We start from the raw sequence: 26,516 nt of genomic DNA on the forward strand, positions 1-26,516 counted from the left end.
CATAATTGGATTCAGGCCCTGTATAGCTCGCCCACAGCATGTTTAAAGATAAATGGTAGGTACTCGACCCCATTCTCTGTCCAGAGAGGCACTAGACAAGGATGTCCCCTCTCTCCCCTGCTCTTTGCTATTTTTTTGGAACCACTGGCTACTCGTATCCGAAATAACCTGAATATCCTGGGTTTCTCTTTAAAATCTCAGCAATACAAAATGTCGTTATTTGCTGACGACATTTTGTTTACGATTAGCAACCCTCCCTCCTCTCTTAAGGAGATAGAATCTGAACTCGCTTATTTTAGTGCTGTCTTGGGATTTAAAATTAGCTGGGACAAGTCAGAAATTCTGAATGTTTCATGCCCTCCGGATGTGGTACTCTCCCTCCAATGCTCTCATTCTTTCAAATGGGCCTCTTCCATGCTTAAATAATTGGGAGTCTATATTGGTAAAAATATATCTGATTTATTCCAGCTTAACTACACTCCTCTTATACAAAAAGTAGACCAAGATCTTACCAGATGGAACTCCCTACCCTTAACTTGGTTGGGTCGCTTAGCGACACTCAAAATGAATGTATTTCCTCGATATTTATACTTATTTCAAACCTTTCCAATTCCTATTTGTCCAGATATCTTGAAAACATGGCAAAGGAAACTACTTCGCTTCTTATGGAAATGTAGACCACCTTGTGTGGCTCGAATGGTTTTGTACCAACCTAAAGCCCAAGGTGGTCTAGGACTTCCTAATCTTATATGGTACTAAGCAGCTGCACAAATACGACCAGTCATCGACTGGCACCGTCCTGACAACAAACTTTGGGTTCAGATAGAACAAGCATGGCTATCCAGCATGCCCCTCTCCACACTAGTGTGGCAACCTAACAGGACTTGGAGACCAGACTCCCTTCTCACACCGTGCATTAGCCACACACTAAATGTCTGGAAAGGCTGGAAACATAAGCTGGTGGGCACTGCTTCCTACAGTCATCTCTGTTCCACAATACTTCCTTCCCTCCAGGACTACCCATATCTGCTTATAAATCTTGGAAGACTCAGGGAATCTCTCACTTCTCCCATCTATACTCTCAAGGCTCCATCATTCCCTTCACAAACCTTCAAGAGACCTACCAACTTTCTGATGCCGAATTCCTACCCTATATGCAACTACACCACTTTCTACTGCGGACACAAGCCCAGGGTCTTTTATCCTCTCAACGATCATTATTTGAAGGTTACTGCACCAACCCAAAACTGCTCCGTCGACTGATATCTAAACTCTATAAATTATTAGCATCTCATCCACCCACTAAGCCAGCTCACCTGAAAGCCTGGGAACAAGATCTCGGTTAGCCTCTTACTGATGAGGAATGGGCTACAATTTTTACAAGAATGTCCCATGGGCTCGTTTCCGCACGAATCATGGAAGCCAACTACAAAGTTCTATATCGATGACACATCACACCGACTCGCCTCCACCACTTTTGTTCTAATAATGACCCACTATGCTGGCGAAAATGCAAACAGAAAGGCACATACCTCCACATGTGGTGGGATTGTATTTATATTCAACTGGTTTGGCAATATATCTCAGATACTTTCCGAAATTCTTAATCGCCCTATCCAGCTCACTAAGGAACAGGCCTTTCTCCACATCTCTGATGATACCATGCCCCTACACACTCAAACCTTTATACAAATGGTATGTACCACCTCCAACATGGAAATTGCTGCATCCTGTAAGAGTTAAACCACCAAGAAAACTCAAATGACAAAATTGAAGGGCTACTATCCTCACTCGATACAATCAAACATACACAATATGTGAGGATTAATTATGTTTTAACATTTCATCCGTTTATTTTTCACCTTCAGAAATTGGTATCAGACTGCGTGCTCAATCGCTTAGGCTCTTGCCCTATACAGGGCTACAACCTCTTTCATGATGGCAATGGCACTAGAATAGTAACTTCATTTACCAATTTCACTAATGTACTCTTTTTATTATATATGCCAATTTTTGAACTTTTTTATCGTTTAAAAAAAATTTTTTTAAACGATTGGAGAAATTTTTTTTTAAAACGATAAAAAAGTTCAAAAATTGGCATATATAATAAAAAGAGTACATTAGTGAAATTGGTAAATGAAGTTACTATTCTAGTGCCATTGCCATCATGAAAGAGGTTGTAGCCCTGTATAGGGCAAGAGCCTAAGCGATTGAGCACACAGTCTGATACCAATTTCTGAAGGTGAAAAATAAACAGATGAAATGTTAAAACATAATTAATCCTCACATATTGTGTATGTTTGAGAGTTAAACCACCAACATCCTCCGAAATACTGAGTCACCTGGACAGGACCTGTACCCTATACGTCGGAGTGAGGAAACTCACTCAAAGATGAGGTTTGGGCAAGGGTCTCTCAACCTAGCTTGATGTTACCCAGATAGAGAGTCCATCAAGCTAGGATGAGAGAACACTGCACAAATCTCATCTTTGTGTGAGTGTCCTCACTCCGACGGCCAGCAAATCTTCACAAGAGACCACTGTTCTGTTCGTATGTCTCATGTAGAATGTGAAAGTGGCCCCTAACCCCCTACACTCTTATCTAATCCCCACCTCGAGTTACTAGGTGGGCCTATCCTAGGGATATAAATACCTATCTACGGGACATGCTGTTATGGCCAGGCTCGCTCTCTCTCTCGCGCTCTCTCTCTCTCTCTCTCTTTCTCTCTCTTTTTCGCATGCGATAAGCCCTTAACGTATGTGAAAACGCCTTACCGCATTTTGATAAATGACCCCCTTAGAGACAATTAACTTTCTTAGTACCTTAATTATCTTTTTAGGTATCTACTCGGACCTTTTTCACTTCATATACTTCTTACATGATTATTGTAGCCATGACATGGCCTTATTTCTTTGTGTAGCATGATGAAGGAGGAGGGGGGGATAGTTCAATATATATATATATATATATATATATATATAAATAAACAGCATATATATATATATATATATATATATTCTGAATTATACATTATGAGCTGTAATGCATAATGCTGTTTAACCTCAGCTTTTTGTTAATAATGTTTTTCAATGTTCATGATTGACAGCAATAAAAATTACAAATTATAAATTAAAAAAAAAAAAAAAAAAAAGAAGGACCAGGAGGCACTCCATGAAGTTAGCAAGTAGCTCATTTAAAATAAAACAAAGACAATTCTTTTTCATTTAGTGCATAGTTAAGCTCCGGAATTCATTGCCAGAGGATGTGGCTACAGCAGTTAGTGTAACTGGGTTTAAAAAAAGATTTGGATAAGTTTCTAGAGGAAAACTCCATAAACTGCTATTAATTAATAAGCAATAGCAGCTTGTGATTTATTTAATTTTGGGTACTTGCCAGGTACTTGTGACTTGGATTGGCCACTGATAGAAACAGGATACTGGGCTTGATGGACCCTTGGTCTGTCCCAGTATAGAAAATCTTATGTTCTTATGAGATTTAGAGTTGGGGTAGAAGAGGGGTTTAAGGGAGGGAGAGGAGGGGATGACTAATTTCACAGTGGGATCATTTTGCCCGACTGGGAAGGGACGGGAGAAGGCTGGCACAACTTGCGAGACTTGTCTCCAAAATAATACTTTGAGGATTTGGAGAGTTGGGGGAGGGGGTGGTGGTTCAGTCCTGCAAGGCAGATTTAGCATATATTGGCTAGGGTTCAGGGAATCAGCTGAAAACCTATGCATGATTTTTTATTTAAGTGCATGGACACTTAACTGGCTATAAATGGTTAAGTTGAAAGTTCTCTGGCCGTACACTATTGGAGAACTTAAATGCTAGATTCAAATGTAATACCAAAAAAGGCAGAAACCGCTGCTCCTTTTTCTTTCCTTTCTTTCAGATGATTTGATGAGACTACTCGTCCGATGATATATCCACAAAGTTGTGAATTCTTTGAAATTTGGTTACATGATCTTTGTGCTCCTGAAGATGCCTTGTAGCGAAACACTGGCATGTTGAGCCGTGATCACTGTTACTTGTTCTGGTTTTTAAGTGCATTTGAAAAATATTTCTATAATCCGTAAATGATGTAGAAGACCCGGTGGCCCGTTTATATTAGGCACACCAACTGGCTTGTTCATCATGTTATATTTGACACTCGCTATCTGCTACTATAGGATCTCTGTTTAGATTTAAATATTGGATCTGCCTTTTTTGGTATTTCTTGTGTTTTGTGGCATTTCCTGGCTCTTTTTGTGGGTTTTTTGGATTTTGTTAGTTTCAAATATAGCCAGTTAGGTTTAAAAGTTATCAGGCTAAAGTTAGCTGGATAATTTTAATCATGATGAATATCCCAGATAGCTTTAGCCAGATAAGTTAGTTATTTTAGTTTTTGAATATTGGCTGCCTTCCATTTTTCTGAGGTCTGGGAATGTTTTTCCATCTCATTGCCAGATGATGTCACTCGATTTGTGTGGTTCATCTCAGTCCTACTTGTCCAAAGCAGAAAGGAAAACTGGTTCTTACCTGCTAATTTTCGTTCTTGGAATACCACAGATCAGTCCAAACAAATGGGATCTGCAGCCCTACCAGCAGATGGAGATAGAGAATAAAGCAGAGTTGCTTACCTGTAACAGGTGTTCTCACAGGATAGCAGGATGTTAGTCCTCACATATGGGTGACATCATTAGATGGAGCCCCATCACGGAACACTTTTGTCAAAGTTTCTAGAACTTTGACTGGCACACTGAGCATGCCCAGCATGCTAATAACCCTGCATCCAGCAGGGGTCCCCCTTCAGTCTCGTTTGTAGCAAAATGTACCAGCGAAAAATAAAATAAGAAAACGTAAGCAAACCCAACTTTGCGGGGTGGAGGGCGGGTTTCGTGAGGACTAACATCCTGCTGTCCTGGGAGAACACCCGTTACAGGTAAGCAACTCTGTTTTCTCCCAGGACAAGCAAGATGGTAGTCCTCACATATGGGTGAATAGCGAGCTACAGGATGCCCAAATAGAGACAACCAAGCAGCAACCAATGACGTGACAACAGGGGTGCTGTTGGTTATGACGGCAGTCGGAATTTCACAGTGAATCGAAGGTAGGAAGTTGGGTTATTAAACTGGAAACAAATTACTTAGTACAGACTGGCCAAAGATGGAATCTTGCCTGCCAGCCTTGTTGAGACAATAATGAGCTGCAAAGGTGTGGAGAGAGCTCCATGTGGCAGCTCTACAGATGTCAGCAATAGGTACGGAAAGGAGGTGTGCCACGGACGTTGCCATGGTTCTGACCTGGGTGTGAGTGAGGCTTTGGAGAAAAGGTAGGAAGTATTATGGACGGATTCAAGTGGAAATCAGAAACTACCTTGGGCAGAAATTTAGGGTGAGTACGGAGTACCACACAATCGTGGAGAAATTTGGTATAAGGTAGGTATGTTACTAGTGCCTGTAGCTCACTGACTCTGCGAGCTGACGTTATAGCAACTAGAAAGATCACTTTCCAAGTGAGATGTCTGAGGTCGCAGGAGTGTAGGGGCTCGAGCAGAGGTTGCATGAGCCGTGCTAGCACAACACTGAGGGCCCATGCAGCAATTGGTGGACGCAGTGGAGGCTTCAGCTGGAGCAAACTTCTCATAAAGCGCCCTACAAGGGGTTGCGCCGAAATTGGGGCATTTCCTATACCTTTGTGGTAAGCGGCTATGGCATAAGAACATAAGAAATTGCCATGCTGGGTCAGACCAAGGGTCCATCATGCCCAGCATCCTGTTTCCAACAGAGGCCAAAACCAGGCCATAAGAACCTGGCAATTACCCAAACACTAAGAAGAACCCATGCTACTGATGCAATTAATAGCAGTGGCTATTCCCTAAGTATAATTAATTAATAGCCATTAATGGACTTCTCCTCCAAGAACTTATCCAAACCTTTTTTGAACCCAGCTACACTAACTGCACTAACCACCTCCTCTGGCAACAAATTCCAGAGCTTTATTGTGCGTTGAGTGAAAAATAATTTTCTCTGATTAGTCTTAAATGTGTTACTTGCTAACTTCATGGAATGCCCCCTAGTTCTTCTATTATTCAAAAGTGTAAATAACCGAGACACATCTACTCGTTCAAGACCTCTCATGATCTTAAAGACCTCTATCATATCCCCCCTCAGCCGTCTCTTCTCCAAGCTGAACAGCCCTAACCTCTTCAGCTTTTCCTCATAGGGGAGCTGTTCCATCCCTTTATCATTTTGGTTGCCCTTCTGTACCTTCTCCATCGCAACTATATCTTTTTGGCACTTACATGCACTCTCATGGAGGAAGTTTATAGGCCAGGAACCTCATTGTGGGGCAGAAAAAGGGATCTATTTATCTATGTCCTTTGTCGTGCACCACAAGGAGAATCTTTTCCACTTGGAACGATAAAACTTCCTAGTAGAAGGCTTATGTGAAGCTACGAGGACCTGAGACACATCGTTAGAAAGGTCAAGTGATTGTAGAATCAAGTTATCAACATCCATGCCGTTAGACGGGGCACGGAGGTTCGGATGACGCAACAGTCTGTTCTGTGTTATTAGAGTTGGATGTGTGCCCAGGCAAATTGGTTACTGGACTGAGAGGTCGTGTAGGATGGGAAACCAAACCAGCCACGGCCAGTATGGGGCTATGAGAATCATTGTGCTCCGGTCTTGTCGTAACTTCATGAGAGTCTTGCTGATGAGTGGAATCGGAGGGTCTGCGTATAGAAGACCCGTTGTCCACGAGTGGGTGAAGGCATCTCTTGGAGGTGCCTTGCGGCTTCGGTGTAGAGAGTAGAATTGGTCTACTTTGCAGTTGGGGAATGACACAAAGAAGTCAATGTGCGGGCGGCCCCCACTGGTAGAAAATCGTGTTCACTACAGTGGGATCTAGGGACCATTCGTGTGGATGAAAGGTCTGGCTGAGATTGTCCGCCATCACATTGTCCACGCTTGCCAGGTAGGTTGTTCTCAGTATCATGGAATGGGAGAGAGCCCAGGCCCAGATCTGCGCCGCCTTCTGGCATAGCAGGTAAGAGCCTGTGCACCCTTGCTTGTTGAGGTACCGCATCGCTACCTGGTTGTCTGTTTGAATTAGGACTAACTTGTTGAATAGGCAATCCTGAAATGCGAATAGGGCATACCGTATCGCCCTGAGCTCCAGAAAACTTATCTGGTGGTTTGCTTCTGCTGTAGTCCAGGTTCCCTGGGTTTGTAGGTTGTTGACATGGACTCCCCAACCTAGGTTGGAGGCAGCTGTGGTTAATGTAATCTGAGGATCTGGAGGTTGAAAACGTAGTCCTATCTGAAGATTGGACTTCTGTATCCACCAAGTTAGTGAAAGTCGAAGCTGGCTGGTGACACGGACAATGTGAGACAAATGTTGGTGTGACTGGGACCACTGGGACTTTAAAGTCCACTGTGTTACTCTCATGGCTAGTCCAGTCATTGGGGTAACGTGAACTGTAGAAGCCATGTGTACTAGCAAGGTTAGCAGGTGACAAGCTGTAGTAGTGTGGCAAATCTGTACTGCTTTGGCTAAGGTTGACCGTGTGCGTGCTTGGTCCTTTGGGAGGAATGCTCTGGCTTGAATGGTGTTTAGATCTGCTCCGATGAACGAGAGGGTGCGTTACGGAGTCAGATGTGATGTGGGATAGTTTATGAGAAACTCCAATGACTGTAGCAGGTGTATGGTAAGACGGAGGGATTGAAGTACTTCCTTCTTGGATGGACCTCTGAGCAGCCAATCGTATACATACGGATAGACGTGGATGCTGCTTTGCCTTAGGTAAGCTGCTGCTACTACTGCCAGGCATTTCGTAAACACTTGGGGTGCTGACGCTAGACCGAAAGGCAGCACTCTGTATTGGAAATGTCTGTGACCTATGAATCTGAAGTATTTTCGATGAGGAGGGGATATGGCTATATGGGCATACACCTCCTGAAGATCTAGAGAGCAGAGATAATCTCCCTTTTGTAGGAGAGGGAGCATGGTTCCCAAGGTAACCATCCTGAACTTTTCCTTATGGAAATGTTTGTTTAGGGCACGGAGGTCCAGTATAGGACATATACCGCCTGAACTTTTTGGAATTAGAAAATACCTTGAGTAGAACCCTTTTCCTCGCTGCAGTCGAGGATCCGGTTCCACGGCATTGGACTGCAGGAGAATCAAGAGTTCTGCCTCGAGAAGTGGAGTATGGTCGGTTAGACTCCACAGCGGACGTAGTGGAGAGTCCGGTGGTAGTGTAAGGAAGTTTAGATGGTAACCGTGGACAACCACAGGAAGGACCCATTGGTTGGTGGTGATTGCATGCAATGTGTTGGTAAAGTGGCACAGGTGGCCTCCCACAGGAAATATTGTCGGAGGTGCTGCTCTCTAGAAGGGAGTCAAAACCCCGATGCAGGACCAGTCTGAGGAGCTGGTTGGGCTTTTGGGGCCCTGTGTTGGCGAAGCTGACCTCTTTGAGAGAGTCTGGTCGGACGAGACCAGGATGGAGGAAGGTAATACCTACGTGGTTTATAGTTTAGCCTCCTAGGTTCCCGTCTAAAAGGTCTTTTGGTGGTAGATGAGAAGTCCGAGGGAACAGTGGATAGTTGGCACAAGGTCTCGTGGTGGTCTGAGTTGCGACACTGCTCCTAAATATTTTCTCCTAACAAATTGTCTCCTGCGCTTGGACAGTCTGCTAGCCTGTCCTGGACTTCTTGGCGTAAGTCAGATTTTAGCCATGCCCAGCTTCTGGCACTTATTCCTGCCGCTGACACTCTGGAGGCAGTCTTGAAGATGTCATGCGCTGCTCTGACCTTGTGTTTCCCAGCATCAAGCCCTTTCTGGAGGATGGTAGTCAATCCCTCCTGGAATTCCTCAGGCAGGGTCTCGGAGAAATCTTGGACTTGTTTCCAGAGGTTTCTGGAGTATTGCATCATGTATAGCTGTAGGCTGCTATACGTGCCATCAGCATAGATCCCTGGAACACTCTTCAGCTGAAGGCGTCCAAGGACTTCTGCTCTTTGTCAGGAGGGGCAGAAGAATGAGGCTGGGACCTTTTAGCCTTCTTCTGGGTGGATTCAATCACTATGGAGTGGTGGGAGAGCTGGCTATTCTGGAAACCTGGAGCTGATTGAACCAGGTATGTAGCATCAGGTTTCTGTTTACTGGTGGAACTGTACCAGGGTGTTCCCAGGTACGGTGTAACAGATCAAGCAGGACTTTGTGGACTGGAATTGCCATCACCTCCTTGGGGGTATCTACGAATTGAAGCACCTCCAGCATTTTATGCCTGGCATCCTCCTCCATTTGTAATTTAAAGGGATGGTTTCAGACATTTCTTTTTATAAAGTTAGCAAATGAGAGGTCCTCCGGAGGGGAGCGGCGCCATTTTCTGGGGGTGAAGGCCTGACAGAAGGTCCTCGGAGACTTGAGAGTCAGAGGAATCATCACCCCAAGGGTCGTATGGTGGACCTCCTCCACCCTGCGGGCCTTCAGATGGAGGCAGAAGTCCAAAGCCAGCCAGATCAGGAGGTGGCGGCACCGATGAAGGTGGTGGCACCAATGGCAACGGTGTTTTTGATGGCTGTCGAGGTGGAAGTACACCCGGTGGCCCAGGAATCGGCGGTTCTCGGGATGGAGAAGAGGCACAATCAGGATCTTCATCATCCGAAAAGAAAGGAATCGGGATCGATGGTTTTGGCGGTGCCTGTGGTCCAGAAGGAACGGGTACTGATGGAAGTGCACCAATCAGGATGTCCAATCTTTCGAGGAGTGGAGCCAGCATGGTAGGCACCGGATCAGGCGTCAGAATGGGAGTCTCTGCTGGTGGTGACTGGAATCCTCGAAGTGCTTGAAGGACTGCCTTTTGGGCCATTCGGTCCAATTCCTCCTGGAAGGCTGGTGATGGTAGCACAGCTGCTGGGGTTGGAGGCTGAATGGGCGTTGCCGGAGGATTCACAGGAAATTGTGGAGTCTCTGCTCCCAGCACCGCTGCAGGTGGGGAATGCCTCAGTGTCCTGGGTCCAGAGGAGGATGGGGGCTCCTCTCCCTGGGATTTTTTGGACGGCGGCTCAGCCGATGTCGGTGCCAATGGCCTGTCGGTGCCGGCACCAGACGAAGCTTCGCATCTATGAAGGTGCTTCTCACGATGCTCGGCCCGGTCCTTCTCCAGCGCCAAGGACGAGGATGTCTAGGCTTTTGACCGGGGCGATGCCGGAGATGGGCGGTCACCGGTGTCTCGATGCTGTTGAGACGTCAATGGAAAAGGCGTCCGACTCAGTGCGCTCTTGGCTGGAGTCGATGGAAACGAGTGCTTAGAAGCGAATAGGTGCTCCATCTTCTCTAGGCGGGCCCAGCGGCCTTTCAAGGTCATTTGGGCATAACTAGTGCACCATTAGATGTCGTCGAAAAGCCCCAAGCATAAGACGCAGACATCATGAAGGTCCGTAATGGACATGGTCCGCGGACACTCGGGGCACGTCCGAAAACTGGTCGCCATTTCGAAAAAAGGGGCGGTGCGCGGAAGGTGGTTGTCTGGCACAGATGGAAGCACCACTGAGAACCAACCGCAAGGAACGAGGAAAACTTACCAGCGTTAGTGGAGGTCGGAGGTCGATGGGGGACCCCGGGACGGCATAAATTTTTGAAAATTTTGAAAAAAAGTTCCGTGAGGAAAATATTGTGAGAGATTCTCACAGAGCTAAGAACCGCGAGGCAACTGTTGCGTGGATAAAAATAGACTGAAGGGGGACCCCTGCTGGATGCAGGGTTAGTGGCATGCTGGCATGCTCAGTGTGCCAGTCAAAGTTCTAGAAACTTTGACAAAAGTGTTCAGTGATAGGGCTCCATCCGATGATGTCACCCACATGTGAGGACTAAAATCCTGCTTGTCCTGGGAGAAAAACTTTTCAGGTAATGCCACCTGCAGTCTCTCAGTATTGACGTGTACTCAAGCCAATGTACAGCCATATTCCCAACTTCAACGAACAACTTCCCCCTCTAAGGTGAACATGGGAACCAAAGTTGGAGCCCTCTAAAGTGAAGTCTTCACATCCAACAAATGAACCAAAAACCTTTCAGTCCTAAAATTTCCAACTATATACACATAATAAGCTTGCATAAAACACTTATCACAATCATATCAGTCTTTGGGAATGTAGGGAATGGGTCTCTGGACTGATCTGTGATATTCTAGGAATGAAAATTAGCAATTAAGAACCAATTTTCCTTTCCTGTTCATACCCCAGATCAGTCCAGACAGGTAGGATGTACCGAAGCTCTCCTACACTGGGTGGGTACCCGAAAGACCTGCTTGCAGGACACTCTCACCAAGTTTGCCTCCTCTGGCACCTGCACTCTAAGCAGTAATGTCTGGTGAAAGTGTGAAGGGAAGACCATGTCGCTGCTCTACAGATCTCTTGTGGAGACAGCAACTGACATTCTGCCCAAGAGGCTGCTTGCATTCTAGTAGAATGTGCCTGCAAATCCCCTGGAACTTCCGCGCTTTACAGAGATAGGTCAAAAAAACAAACAAACCAGTCTCCTTTAATAAACGACCAATAGTGGCTTTACATACCTTAGCAGCTTTATTTGAGTCCCTGAACAAGATAAATAGATGAGCAAATCGTCAGAAATGGTTAGTGACCTTAAGATAATGCATCAGGGTCTGCCACGCATCCAATAAGGGGCGGATTTTAAGAGCCCTGCTCGCCTAAATCCGCCCAAATCCGGGCGGATTTAGGCGAGCAGGGCCCTGCGCGCCGGTAAGCCTATTTTACATAGGCCTACCGGCGCGCGCAGAGCCCCGGGACTCGCGTAAGTCCCGGGGTTTTCGGAGGGGGCGTGTCGGGGGGCGGGCCCGAACCGCGCGGGCGTTTTCGGGGCGTGTCGGGAGCGTGGCCGCACCCTCTGGACCCGCCCCCAGATCGTGTCCTGGCGCGCTAGCGGCCTGCGGGGATTTACTTCTCCCTCCGGGAGGCGTAAATCCCCCAACCAAGGTAAGGGGGGTTTTAGACAGGGCCGGGCGGGTGGGTTAGGTAGGGGAAGGGAGGGGAAGGTGAGGGGAGGGCAAAAGAAAGTTCCCTCCGAGGCCGCTCCGATTTCGGAGCTGCCTCGGAGGGAACGGGGGTAGGCTGCGCGGCTCGGCGCGCACCGGCTAAACGAAATAGATAGCCTTGCGCGCGCCGATCCCGGATTTCAGCGGCTACGCGCGTATCTACTGAAATCCAGCGTACTTTTGTTGGCGCCTGGAGCGCCAACAAAAGTACACCTATTCGCGGTTTTTGAAAATCTACCCCTAAGTGAAGTTCCATTGTTTATTTATTTATAAACTTTTATATACCATCGTTTGGAACGAGCCGTCACAACGGTTTACAAACAAGAATAAGAATACAAAGAACCATCTGTAAAATAATACAAAGTACAATAAATAAAAATATAAAAGGGTAAATAAATAAATAAATTCATGAATTAAAACTAAGTACTAGCCTTCAAATTCCTAAGAACACAATAAAATAACGACTGAGGTAAAATAATAATAGCGGACACTTAATAGCATTAATAAATAAATCATTAAATAAATCATTGCAAATGTTCCCTCCGTAGGCAAATTTGGAAACGCCAGTAGTTCCACTGTCTGAGGTGGAATGAAGAAACAACCTTCTGCAAAAATGAGGGTACCGTACGCAAAGACATGCCATCCTCCAAAATCCACATAAATGGTTCCCTACAGGACAAGGCCTGAAGCTCTGAAATCCTTAGTCAAATTGCCAACAGAAACACCGCTATCAAGGTGAGGTCATTCAGCAATGCCCTCCACAAAGGTTCAAACAAAGAACCACAAATTCCTCGCAAAACCAAGTTAATATTCCATGAGGATAGGTCCTTCTCACCAGTGGTCACAAATGCTTGGCCCCCTTGAGAAAACATACGACATCCGGATGAGAACTCAAATATTTTCCCTGCAACTTCTCCCGAAGGTAACCCAAGGAACCCTGCACCTGCACCCAAAGCAAATTATAGGCCAGACCCTTTGACAAGCCCTGTTGTAAAAAGGCCAAGATGTACGTAATATCCAACCCACAATGGATCCAGGCTCTCCTTTCAACCACCAGGATTCAAACACTCTCCACACTTTCCTCTCAAAAGCCAAACTGCAAGACAAAAGCGATCCACCCGATCGGAAAAGACAAGCCCTTTCCTCAGCAGGCCTTACAGATGAGCCAACCAAATGGGTACATCCACTGCAAGATGAATCAGATCCACAAACCACGGATGCCTTGGCTACTGGTACCACCAGAACCACCCTGCCTGGATGTTGCTGTATGCGTCACAAGACTCAACCTACAAGAGGCAATGGAGGGAACACGTACAGCAGAATTCCCGTTGGCCACGGAAGAACGAGTGTCAATCCCTTCAGCCCCTACCCATCTTCTGCGACTGAAGAATTGCACCACTTTCGCATTGCTGCACAACGTCATCAGATCATGTTGGGGACTGCCTCACCTGGTTCAAATGAGTTCCAAGGCCTCTGCTGACAACTCCCATTCTCCCGGATTCAACTACTGCCTGCTGAGATAATCTGCCTGCACATGGTCCACTCCGGCCACATGTGATGCCACAATCCCCTCCAGATATTGCTCCATCTGTTAGAATCCAGCTGCCTTCCCAGATAATTTGGTGATGGACATTCACTGTGTAGAGCGAGCCACTACAGGACTCTCTGACGCGTGTGATACTAGGACCCGGCGAAGAGACGCTTAGAGTGTGCATGTGCATCGGTGCACGTTGGCGGGAGAGTCGAGTACCCGCCCCAATGATGATGTCACATGCTCATCTACATAGCCTGCCTGGACTTGGATTCGTTGCCTCAGCAAGTAGGTCTCTTGTTTCCAATATTCAGGCTTGCTCATGCCCTCCAGTGCCAGCCTGGTTCCGTCTTCTCAGCTTCAGCTTAGCTTCAGTCTTCACTTGTCACTCAGCTGCAGTCTCCGGTTTCGCTTCAGTCCTCAGTCTTGCCTCAAGCCGTCAGTCTTGTCCTTGCCTGGCTTCAGCCACAAGCCTGATCTTTGCATAGACGTTTGGACTCAGTCATAGCCTGGCCCGTGCCAAGACTTCCACATCTGCCATTGGCGTGGGTTTCAGGACTCTACCTATGAGGCTGCGTTTCGGCAAGAGGGGCTCACATATATGCAGTTTCTTACAGTTTGCTGAGGCCATGAGCTCAGTGAATGTGTCCCAATGATGAGCCATCACTGCTTTGATCACCCAGATTCAGCAGCAAAAAACAGAATTGATTAATCTTCTGCACTAGTTTATACAATAGGCCCAGCAGCAACTTGATCAAGGGAAAGACTCATTATGGACTTTGTCACAGCATTTACAAGTAATACTAGTTCAACATCCAGCTTCAGTTTCAGTTCTGGCGAACCCTGCTACCCGAACTGGTGAGTCCATGATTCAACTACTGCCACCTACAAGGTATGGGGGTGATCCTAAAGCATGCAGAGGATTCCTTAACATATGCAAGATATAATTTGAATTATAACTGGCTCGTTTTTTCTCTGACCATGTCAAGATCAGTATATAGTCTCCCTGTTGGATGGTCCAGCAGTTGCTTGGGCCTCTCCCTTGTGGGAACAAGATGATTTGCTTCTCAGGAATTTGGACAATTTCATTCAGCAATTTTGTCTGATCTTTGATCAACCTGGGCATGTCACATCCGCTGCCACAGAGCTCCTTTGTATTTGTCAGGGCAATCCTTCTGTTGGCGAATATGCAGAAGAATGCCATACTTAGCTTTCAAACTCAGCTGGGACGAAGATATCCAAACCGCCATTTTTGGGCTGGGATTATTTGAGAAAATAAAAGATGAACTTACAGCCCAGGACCTTCCTCTGTCCTTTGAAGCACTCATTGCCTTGGCTATTCATACTGGCCTGAGATTCCAGGAACAGGCTCGTGAAACAAAGAATTCTCAATGGATCTCACGCATGGTTCCCAGACCTCCGAATCTTTTGCAACTGATCCTGGAACTACCAAAGGTGGCTGCCTTCAAAGAATTCATGCAATTGGGTAATACCCGACTTTTGCTTGATGAGAAACAAAGGCAAAGATCACAAAATTTTTGTCTCTACTGTGCCGCATAAGATCATTTTGTCCGTCAGTGCTCTGAGACCGAAAAACTCTATAAAGAGAAGTCTCGATGGGAAGGCAGTCTTGCATCATCCTGCTTCCTCTCTGCTACTAAGGTTCTGAGTGTTTACCTATGGAAAACACTCAGTTCAGACTGAAGCTTTAGTAGATTCCAGAACTGGGGGTAACTTTATTCAAGAATCAATGCTGCATCAATATGGTTGCCCTACTACCAGCTTAACCACCCCCTGTGTAATTTCATCTGTCTATAGAGAACCCCTTCCTGGTCATGTGTCTACAGCTTCCTCACCAATCACGATGCAGATTGGGTCTCAACAAGAGAACATTCATTTCTATGTGCTATCTAAAGCATAACGCCCTCTAGTTCTTGGACTACCCTGGCTGAGTCTTCATTAACCATCTATTGACTGGAATTCCTTACAGATTGATCAATGGAGTCCATCCTGCTGATAACATTGTTTCGTTTCATCTTTGTCTCCGGCCTCTTCACTTTGAACCACCGCACCTGAAGTGCCGGTTTTGCCGCTTCAATGTACATCCTGTTCTTACATGAATTCTGAACTGTATTGTCCTCCTTCCACAGTTTGTCCATCAATTAGGACCAGTCTCAGTCCTTTTCCAAGCTTTCAGCCTTTTCTTCAGTTAAATCTTGTTTTGAATGGTTTTTCATTCCAGTTTAGAAACCAAAGAATCTCTGGATCCTGAGTGTGGACCCCGAGCTCCCAGTTGGTAAAATAGTACCTTCGTCACCTCAGAAGCTGAAGAGGCTTGAGGAGGGGGCAATATTAGAATCTGGATGCCTTCCCAGACTCCTCTGTGGCGGACGTTCATTATGCGGCAGGGAGCTGCCATTGGACGCTTTGATGTGTGTGAGACTAAGATCCGGCGAAGAGACTCTAAGGGTATGTATGTGCATCGGTGCACACGTTGGTGGGAGAGTTGGGTACCTGCCTCGAGGCTGATGATGTCACATGTTCAATACTACTTAGCCTGCCTGGACTTGGATTTGCTGCCTCAGCAAGGTGGTCTCCTAATTCCAGTCTTCTGTCTTGCTCAAGCCCTTCAGCTTGGCTCCAGCATTCGGCTTCAGTCTGGTTCCTGCCTTCAGCTTTTGCCTGGTTCTGTCTTCTTAGCCTTCAGCTTTGCTTCAGTCTTCGCCTATGGCTCCACTGACGTCTTCAGTTCCGCCTTAGTCCTCAGCCTTGTCTCAAGTCGTTAGCCTTGTCCTTGCCTGTTTTAGATGCAAGTCTGGTCTTTGTATAGACTTTTGGACTCAGTCATAGTCTGGCCCATGCCAAGGCTCACTCACCTGCCTTTGGCGTGGGTCTCAGGACTCTACCTACGAGGCTGTGTCACGGCAAGAGGGGCTCATGCATATGCAGTTCCTTCCACCACAACTCATCATCCCACCCTGTCAATTGATATACGTCACCAATGTTGCATTGTTTGAGATCACTCTGGCATGTCCAGGTTAAAGCACTTTAAGCTTTAACCCGTATTCTATATTGTATTTCATAATTACCACCTGCCTTTACCTTCTTTCCAGCTATTTAAGCTTCCAAGTTCTTTACTCCTTGTTGAATGTAACTTTGCCTTATTCACCTCTATTGTTTAATTACTTTAGTTGGCGCTTCAGTTATACCCTTGTTAAATGTAAACCGATCCGATATGGTTATTACTATGAAGGTCGGTATAAAAAAAGTGTTAAATAAAATAAATTCTCACCATTCGCCCAGAACCTGAGGGAGAAATCCCACCAACACCCCAAGCATTATCCTTGTTTCCTAATGATATATGGAGCAGGAAGCTTCTTCTGGCGGCCACAGCCCTTGGGCCATCTGCCATTGACAGACTGCCCTCACCCTCTAAGGCTGGCATCCGTGGTCATCACTACCCAGTCTGGCACCTCCAGATCCACTCCCTTCTCCAATATGGGCCAAGACAGCCACCACAAGAGACTGGATCTGGAGACCCCCTGCAGCAGTAAGGATCAATGAAATTCACCCTACAATGGAATCAAATGGGACAGGAGCACCTTCTGGCACAGGCACATATGGGCAAAGGCCCATGGCACTAAATCCAACATATATGCCATAGAATCCAGAACCTGAAGATAATCCCAGGCCCTGTGCATTGGCATTCTCAGTAATCTGACTACTTGCAACTGCAATGTCAGAATCCTCATCCGAGATAAGAAACACTTTGCCCAGCTGGGTGTTGAATCTCACTCCCAAGTATTCCAATGTCTGGGTCGTAACTAGGTGACTCTTCGCTAAGTTCACTACCCAAGTCCAGAGATCACAACATCTCCAATACCCTCCGAACAAACTGAAGACATTCCTCCTCCAACTTTTCTTGGATAAGCCAGTCTAGATAAGGATGAACTAGGACCACTTCCCTACGGAGTGCTGCAGTCATCGCAATCATCACCTTCGTGAACGTTTGTGGCACTGTTGCCAGCCTGAAGGGAAGAGCTCAAAACTGGAAATGCTGTTCCAGCACCATAAAATGAAGAAATTTGTGATAATCCGCGCATATGGGTATGCAGAGATAAGCCTCCATCAAGTCCAACGAAGCCAAAAGCTCTCCTCGACGGATTGCCACTACTATTGTCCGCAACGTCTCCATATGTAAATTGGGGCACTCGCAGTGCTTCAATGACTTTCTGCAGGGCAAGGATGGCCGAAAAGTCCCCTCTTTCTTGGGAATCATGAAGTAAATCGAATACCTCCCTCCCTCACGTCTAACTGCTGAAGGCGGCCAACATATTCCGAACCACTTCTCGCTTTTAGTAGGAAACGCAATGCAACACTATCAAGGCTTCCCTGATAGGGTGAGAAAATTCTAAAAGCATAGCTGTTTCTTATGACCTCTAGAACCCATTGGTCCGAGGTGATCCTGGTCCACTCCTCATAAAATCAAGACAGGTGTCTCCTGACAGCTTCCCCAAGAGAGTGGAACATCCTGACTTCATTGTAAAGATTTATCACTTCCAGTACCCTGACCGGAACTCTCTGTAGGGGGGTCTTCAGGAACCCCGAAAGGACTGCTCCCTTCCAGATCCCTGCTTCTGCAGCACTGAAGAACCCTTGTTGGGTCGAAAGAGTCTCATATCCCGGAAATGGGCACGAGACGGGAAAGTCTTCCTGCCTGTCTTATACCTCTGGTAGTTTGTTCCCCTTCAAGTGCTTCATCAACTCCTCCAGTTCCTCTCCAAATAGATGTTTCCCTTTAAAAAGAAGATTACCGAGATGAGACTTGGACCACATGTCTGCTGACCAATTCTGTAATCACAGAAGCCAGTGTGCAGAGACTGCCGCGATCATTCTTCTGGCCGGAGTTCAGATCAAATCATACCGAGTGTTGGCCAGATATGCAACCCTGGCCTCCAGCTGGGCCACCTGTCTAGCATCCCTAGAGTCGGCTAAGCTCTTTTCCTGAGACTTCTGTGCCCAGAGTAAGCAGGCCCTTTGTATTAGACTACCACAGTTCGTTGCACAGAGGCTCAAGGTAGAGACCTCAAACATACTTTTCAGCTGAATTTTCAGCTTGAGCTCCTGAGCATCCTTTAGTGCAGCAGATCCTGCTACTGGAATGTTCATCTACTTGTGGCTGCTGAAACTGCCGCATCCACTTTTGGAAATACTAGCAGCTGCAAAGTGTCCTCTGTTAAAGGATATAACTTTTCCATTGCCCTGGCTACCTTGAGACCCAGTTCCAGAAAATCCCCTTCCTGGTTCACCAGCTTAACCTTCTTAGGCAGTGGAAATGACTTTGGTGGATCTCGTAGCCCATCCAGCACAGGGTCCACCCCTTCATTATCCAATTCCTCATGGAGCACCTTAATACCCAGCTGCTTTAGCACCTGGGGCATAAGAGGCTTCAACTCCTCTTTGTGGAACAGCCGAACTACTCGTGGTTCATCTCCCTCTGCAATCAGAACATCCTCCGGCTCAGAAAGATCCTTGTTCCCATCGTGGTCTACCCCTGCCGTACTGTCTGCTGGATGATCTCCAAGATCATCACCCAACCCATCATGCAAATCATCGTCCCCTGCTTCATCCTCCCCAGCAGGATGGGCAAGGCCCAAACTTTGAAGCAGGTCACCTGACCACCTGGACAGGGACCTCTTAATTCTCTTAGAGAGATGCTGGGGTTGCTGATTTAGGGGCTATTTATCTTCTGCTCCTTTCCTGTCCAGAAAAGCTTTGTCCATAAGTAAGAGAATCTGTGGAAAAAACCTTCCACATGATCATCCCCTCCATCTGGCATGTTCTCATCCGACTGACTATCCTCCCTCAGATCTTCTAACCCAGTCTGAATTGTAGGTGAGAGCGGGAAAGAGGAGTCTCTGGACTCCTGAGAGACTGCCTCTTTCCACATGCTGCTTTCCTGACTGTCAGGCTGCAATCTCCCCCCCCCCCCCCCCCCGAGTTTCTCTGAGAGAATATTGTGAACGAGTGGCCCTCCGGGTGCCTGCAGCTCCCGCAGCACACTCCCTGCATAGTGCGGCCAAATTGAGCTGCACCTGGTTGGAGCCACAAGCCTGACACATTTTCCTCGTGCTCAGAGGCCGGTGCTGGCACCATCATGAGCACATGTGGCTGAGTCTGCCTGTCATGCCAAAATGTCAGCCCAATTGCGGCACGGGACACCAGCTAACACTGCCCCAAAGCTCCACCAGCTTCAAAACACAGCCCCAAAGCTCCAGAGGTCAGTGAGACCTCAGCTTCTTCCTCCTCGATGACCTGTGTGTGCCTGCATGGCCTGGTGGCCTTTCAGCTACTAGCTTTTTTTTTTTTTTTTTTTTAAAGAAACAATATCAACCGAATAAAACAACACAGCCAGAAAAAAATACTTCTATGCTGCTGGAGAAACCTTGGGGGAAGAAGCCTTCAGAAGGAAAGAGGGAACCAGGAATCCTGTTTTTCAGACCCCTGGATGCTGCGGGCTGAACCATACCTGATGGTCCACGAAGGTAACTATCACCTCAGGGAGAGACTCCTTCAAATCTTCTCTTTTCTTCTGTTTTAATCTAAACTCTCTCCTTTTTTTTCCCCAGACTGCAGGTTTGCACCTCTACCATCTGCTGGAGACATAGAAATACTGAAGGACTGCAGGTGGCACTCTGCATTATTTTATTTATTTTATTTATTTATTTATTTAACATTTTTCTATACCGGCATTCGTAGGACACATCATGTCGGTTTTATAGCAGTGCCTGAACATTTTTTTATTCTCTGCCTCCATCTGCTGACAGGGATGCAAAACCCAATTGTCTGGACTGATCTGGGGTATAAACAGGAACATGTACTAATTCAACACTTTTTTGTGTTCCAATACAGAAAAACAGACAATACTGGTTAATTTCAGAACCTGGTAATGGTCCTTCACATTGTTCCTTCTGTACTTCTGTTTTATGTATTACAAATTGTCACAACAGCAAAGTTTCTTAAATCTGACAAAGAAAGAACTTCTTTACCTTACTTCCTCATCCCACCCACTGACAACACTGATGGGGAATTCTCCATGCTCTTCTTTGGTCCGTGTCTCACCTTCTCCCAGTACCTCAGCCTCCAAATCATCAGGCTCTAAAGCTGAGCACAACACAGAAAGGTCACCGCCACATTCAGCCATGCAAAGGCAAACATTCCTGGAACACAATGCTCATTTCACAAAACAAATTAATGCATACTTCCCAGCAAAGGAACCAATATCCTGTTCTTTGTACGTAGCAACCAGTGTTGTATATTTTGGGAATTTTTTCTTCAACTTTCCTGTGCTAAATGAACCAACTCTATTAAACACGACAGAAAAAAGCTGTAATGTGTAAATCTACCATTCATTTGGTGTGATTTCAGGGCTTAGTTTTAACAGTCCACATAACTTGCCAGGTAAGATGAAGCTCCAATGTCTCACATTTACCTTAGAGCTGTAGCATCCCCAGCTCCAACCAGTTTGAGAACTGATCCCAAGTCCTTTGCAAAGTGGTGCAGAGCAGTGCCACTAAGCCATACACACATTGAAATATTAATCTCACAAAGAAAACAAAACCCCTAAAACTCTAGATGACTATTTTTTATTCTCATTAATAGGAAAACAATGCAGGCAGCATTCCTATGAATGCCAGCAGCAGATCTTAATTTCCTAGTAAGTGAAGTGATGAACATTTCAGTTTTTATCGTTCACAAAGTTTGATCTCTAGTACCACATATCTTACACCCAGTCTTCAGGGGGGTAAAGGCTGGTTTTCAGAGTATTTATTTATTTATTTTTATATACCCACCTTTGATCTCAATAATATGCAAAATTAACCTGGTTTGGCATATCATGCACATTTATTGAGATAATCAGAAAATAAGACCCATTTAAGTTCTGGCGGGGGGGGGAGGGGGGGGCAGATTTGAGAATTACTGCATTAGCAGACAAACATACACAATATTTCTCAGAAAATAAATCATACAAATCTATCACATGCATATTCATTGTGGATATCCTGAAAACCAGACCTATTTGTGGCTCTTGAAGACCGAAGTTGGTCACCCCTGCCCTAAAGAAAGGACCTAGCTAATTTGTGATTCAGTGCAACCCACAATTCTCAGCAACAACTTGTATCATAATCAGCTCTGTAATGCTATACTTTAGTGCTCATACATACCTTCTAACACGATTTCTGATGCAACGGGCTTGTCCATAACTTGGACAGCTTCTGGCACCAGGTACGCTGCCTCAGATTCTTTTCTCTCAACATCTCCGACATCAGCAGATACCAAAAGCTTTTCTACTTCAGATGATTCTCCCTGTACCCTCCCTGCGTCCTCTCCAAATGTCACAGGTTTATCATATACTCCTTCAGGAACTTCTGCAACATATAGGCACAAGGAATTTGTTTTAAAGGAAATAAAGCATGTGCATACACTGGCTGCAGAAAATATGGAGAAGATGCATTAATCTTCCTAGAAGGTTGTCATTCTGGCAGATGAGAGAAATTATACTATGAAAATTTGTGTTTTGGGGCCATTTCTAGTTTTCAACCACAGGACTGAGCAGTTTGTAGGACGTTCATCTGATTTTATTAAACTTTTCTAACATGTGCATCATAACAGTGTTTCTTCTCCGTGCAGCTGATCCTCTTCCTTGGTCAAAACAACACAATATACATCACAGTTTTTGAGTAATTAACTTAATACAGAAAAGTTATTATTCAAAGATGCAGAGTTTTAAATATTTTAAGCAGAATTACCCTAGAAGTACACTGTAGGAGTGTCCCTTCCACCCTCTTTTCTTACTTCCCTGGTCAGACTCCTTTCACTCTGCCCTCTCAGGCTCTAACTTCTCCACCATGTCTCCCCTTCCCCTCCAGGCTCAACCCCTTCCACTACCTCCACCCCCCCAACCTTTCACTCCTAGAATTTGACCACTCTCATATAGCCTTTCACACGGGCTCCCTCCCTCTTTCACACACACACACACACACACACAAGCTCCTTCTCTCTCGCAAACACACACACACACCCTCAAACAGGTTCCCTCTCTCTTGCATACACATACCCACTCACACAAGCTCCCTCTGTCTTTCTCTCAGACACCCTCACACAGGATCCCTGTTCTCTTGAACCCCCTCCCCCCCAAACAGGCTCCTTCTCTCTCTCACATATGCACAGCCACTAACACAGAGCTCCCTCTGTCATACACTCACCTTCTCTTTTTTGCGTACCCTCACAGACTCCCCTCTATCGTACACGCTCCTCCCCCTCACATAGGCTCCATCTCTCTGGCAAACATGCACTTACACAGGCTCCTTCTCTCTCATGCACACCCTTGCACTTAAGCTCTCTCTCTCACACACACACACTCCTGTACCTGTCATTCTGCACGCACGCACGCGCACACACACCCCCCCCCCAAGAGTGAAAGAATCACAAAACAATGAAAAATATGTATATCTTGGATATATGAAATACTCGCTTATTTAAATATTGTTAGTGACCAACATATTGCACTTGCCAGGCACAAGAAATCTCCTGACAACCTGTGCAAAGGTATAATCATTGGTCAGTGTGAAAAATTCCAGTGTCCATATTGTGAGTCAACAATTCTTTAAGTACATTTTCTTTTCTTTGCAAATAAAAGCATAAAGTCACAAACTGAACTTATCTTAAGCTCATAGTTCAATCCAGAAGCCGAGACAGCTGGAAGGGCAGGTGCACACAGATGAAACCAATCTTCTTTAGTGCAAACCTCAACCTCCACCCGACATTGCAATGTTTTGTAACAAACGTCCTTCTTCAGAAGTAAATGCTATCCTTGTGTCTCCTTTAGCTTAAGATTCTTAAAAGCTCTAAGTTGAGCTCAGAAGTCATCAGCCAGCACTTTAATTTATGGCAAAAGCGCATTAAGCAAGTTTCATTCCTGATCAATTAGGGGAGATTATTCCAGGCATCAGGAACTGAAGCAGAGAATGATCTTTTATGCAATTTTACATGCTGAATGGTTCTCAGAATTAGGAATTGAAATAGATAGCTTTGCTGAATGTGCTTCCCTGAATGAGGACTCCCAGGGCAGTCTAGATGACATATGAGGGGGGCCAAGCCCATGTAAAAGTGAGGGAAAGTACTTTAAACCCACATCATAATCTTACCGGGAGCCAGTGTAGTTTTTCAATAGAGGGGCTGCAGATTTGTGCTAGCAGGACCCAAAACAATTCTAGCTGCCATGTTTTGTACCACTTGAAGTTTTCCAATTAAAGCAACCGGTAACCCCCAGTATGTAGCATTACAGCAATCTAGAACTGAGATCACAAAACCACAGATTTTAGAGCCTCAAAGGTTAAGAATGATTTTAATTGTCTCACGAGGCGTAAATGCCCATAGGCTGTATGGAGGACTCAGTGATCTTTGGAATCTCCATAAGAGATGTCATGTCAAAATGTGAAAGAATATTTAATTTATCAGTAACTGCCAATGATAAGTTTGCTACAGAGCTCTCCGTATCTGGTAATATTTTAATAGGCTTATTGTCAATAAACATTCTTTTAATATGTGTAAGATTTTGTAAAAAGGTTTTGTTTTTTTTTTTTTAAATTAGAGATCGTCCCTTCAAAGAAGAGAATCAGAGTCAGGTATGTCATCGTAAATTAGTTTCTGAAGTTTGTCATCCCCTAACAGTGAGTTAACTAATTTAAAAATCATTTTGGGATCATGGTAAACTTCAATAATGATATTTAAATAGAAATTCTTTTTAGCTAATGCAACCTTTTTGGATTTTCACATTGGCTAAGTTACTTTTCCTCTAACATTGCTCAAGGCAACATAAACCTTTTTTTAATTCTAATAATTGGATTGTATACCAAGTGGCTGAGCTCTAATTCACATTTTACTTCCATCCTGAGGCCCCAAGGTGGCCAATTTCATACCTTCCTTCAGGATTGAATTCCATTTACTAACCCAGTTTTCAGGTGTGTCAAGAGGAACTTTCCCGCTATCCTGAACCAAATTGGTAGCAACTGTGCTCTGTGTGGGCTACCCCCAAGCCTTCTGTTAAGGGTAAAAGCAACTGCCACGCCATGCAGGCTACACCCAAGATGTAATAGAAGAGTTATTCAAATTCTTCATTTCCATTTTCTAGCTAGCAGGGATTCCCTATGTTTGTCACATTCTGTTTTTAATTCTATTTCAGTTCTCATCTTCACCACCTATTCTGAAAAGAAATTCTATGTACTCACCAACCTTTCTGTGAAGAAATATTTCCTGACTAAAAACCAAAAATAACCCAGGTGAATATCGAAACTGAAACACCAAACAAAACCAGGGTACCGAGAAAGGAAAAGGGTCACATCTTAATAGAGACTATCATATTACAGAGACATCAGCGTTCACTAAATTGCTGTTTCAATAAGCATCAGGAATGCTTAGCATTTATATGTGTCCTTTAATTATATAAAATCATTGTCTCACAAACTTTTTCTGAAAATATTTTTTTTCTTTAAGCGAAAATTTTAAGTCCATAAATAGGTGAAGGTGAACACTTATCTAAATTCAATGGCCAAAAGGCTCAAATTCAAAAAGCTAATGGAAAAGTAGGAAAGATTATCTTATTCTAGCCTGCAGAAGCACCCAACACACCGCGTGTTTCGAATCTTCATCAGGGGCAACAGGTCTTAACTGCAGAAATAAAACCAAATATGTGGATATAAACAAATGATGAGATTTCTTTCTTCCTAAAGGCCACAATGGGCGACAGTTCATCCGATGTATCCCATCATGTCACAGACAGCAAAAGCGTTTCAACACCGCAACCCCCGCCTTTTAAACTACTGAACACATGTTTAAAACTTGGACACAAAAAAGAACCAGTTGGAAAACAGAAGCACTTTCAGGTCAAACAGAAGAGGTACCTCATATCAGGAATACCAGTTTACAGCTTCATTCATGCCCTTCGGTGCCACAGTATTTAAATTGTAGATCCATCAGTGTTCTAAAAAAATTGAGCTGGGATATATTATCCCCTCCTCTCGTGGGTTTTGTGATGAAACTGAAGACAAAGCTTGACCATAGGTGTCTCTTCTCTTTTGGTCTTTAAATGGCTTCTATGCTCCCACATCCTTGTTTATTTATTTATTTGTTTTTCTATACCGATGTTCAACTAGTGTTATCGCACCGGTTTACATAGTGACAAAGGAGCCCATTTTTTACAATAAAAGTTTGTGACATGAGTAACTATGGGAACAAGAGTAATTTTGTGGCAAGGGTAGCTTTGGTGTTATCTATTATAGGAGAGGAAGTGAAGACATTATAACATGTATCCTGTAACATGGAACATTATAACATGTATCCTGTAACATGGAAAATCTTGTAACATGATAAACTTAGAAACAAGAGTATCTTTGGCAATTTGTATTATGGTAGAAGGAGTGTAGACCTTATAGTTTTGTAGCGTATGTGATAATATAATTGAGAGGAGGGCATTGTAAATTGTGGTAGAGATGGTGAAAAAATTGTCTATTATAACAGTGCTGTTGAAATACATTGTAGTATGGTAGCCTGTGAAACAAGAAGACTTGGTTCGTAGCGGGTTACATAGAAACATATAGAAACATAGAAATGATGGCAGAAGAAGATCAAATGGCCCATCTAGTCTGCCCAGCAAGCTTTCACACTTGCTTTTTTCTCATACTTAACTGTTACTCTTTGGCCCTTAGTAACCTTTTGGTTCCAAATCCCTTCCACCCCCGCCATTAATATAGAAAGCAGTGCTGGGGCTGCATCTAAGTGAAGTATCTAGCTTGATTGGTCAGGGGTAGTAACTGCCTCAATAAGCATGCTACTCCCACGCTTATTTGTTTACCCAGCCTGTGCAATTCAGTCATTGTTGGTTGTT

General features: G+C 44.9%; 1 protein-coding gene across 1 annotated transcript in view; it reads right to left on the bottom strand.

Moving 5' to 3' along the window:
* The window catches only part of NEK1 (NIMA related kinase 1), a 328,757-nt gene that overhangs the window by 92,426 nt on the left and 209,815 nt on the right, over nucleotides 1–26,516 (bottom strand). The window contains 2 exon segments of the mRNA XM_029573804.1: nucleotides 20,620–20,734; nucleotides 21,796–21,999. Of these exon segments, the coding sequence (XP_029429664.1) occupies nucleotides 20,620–20,734; nucleotides 21,796–21,999 (319 nt within the window).

This window comes from Rhinatrema bivittatum, chromosome 1 (genome assembly GCF_901001135.1).
Source record: "Rhinatrema bivittatum chromosome 1, aRhiBiv1.1, whole genome shotgun sequence".
NCBI classification, from domain to species: Eukaryota; Metazoa; Chordata; class Amphibia; order Gymnophiona; family Rhinatrematidae; genus Rhinatrema; species Rhinatrema bivittatum.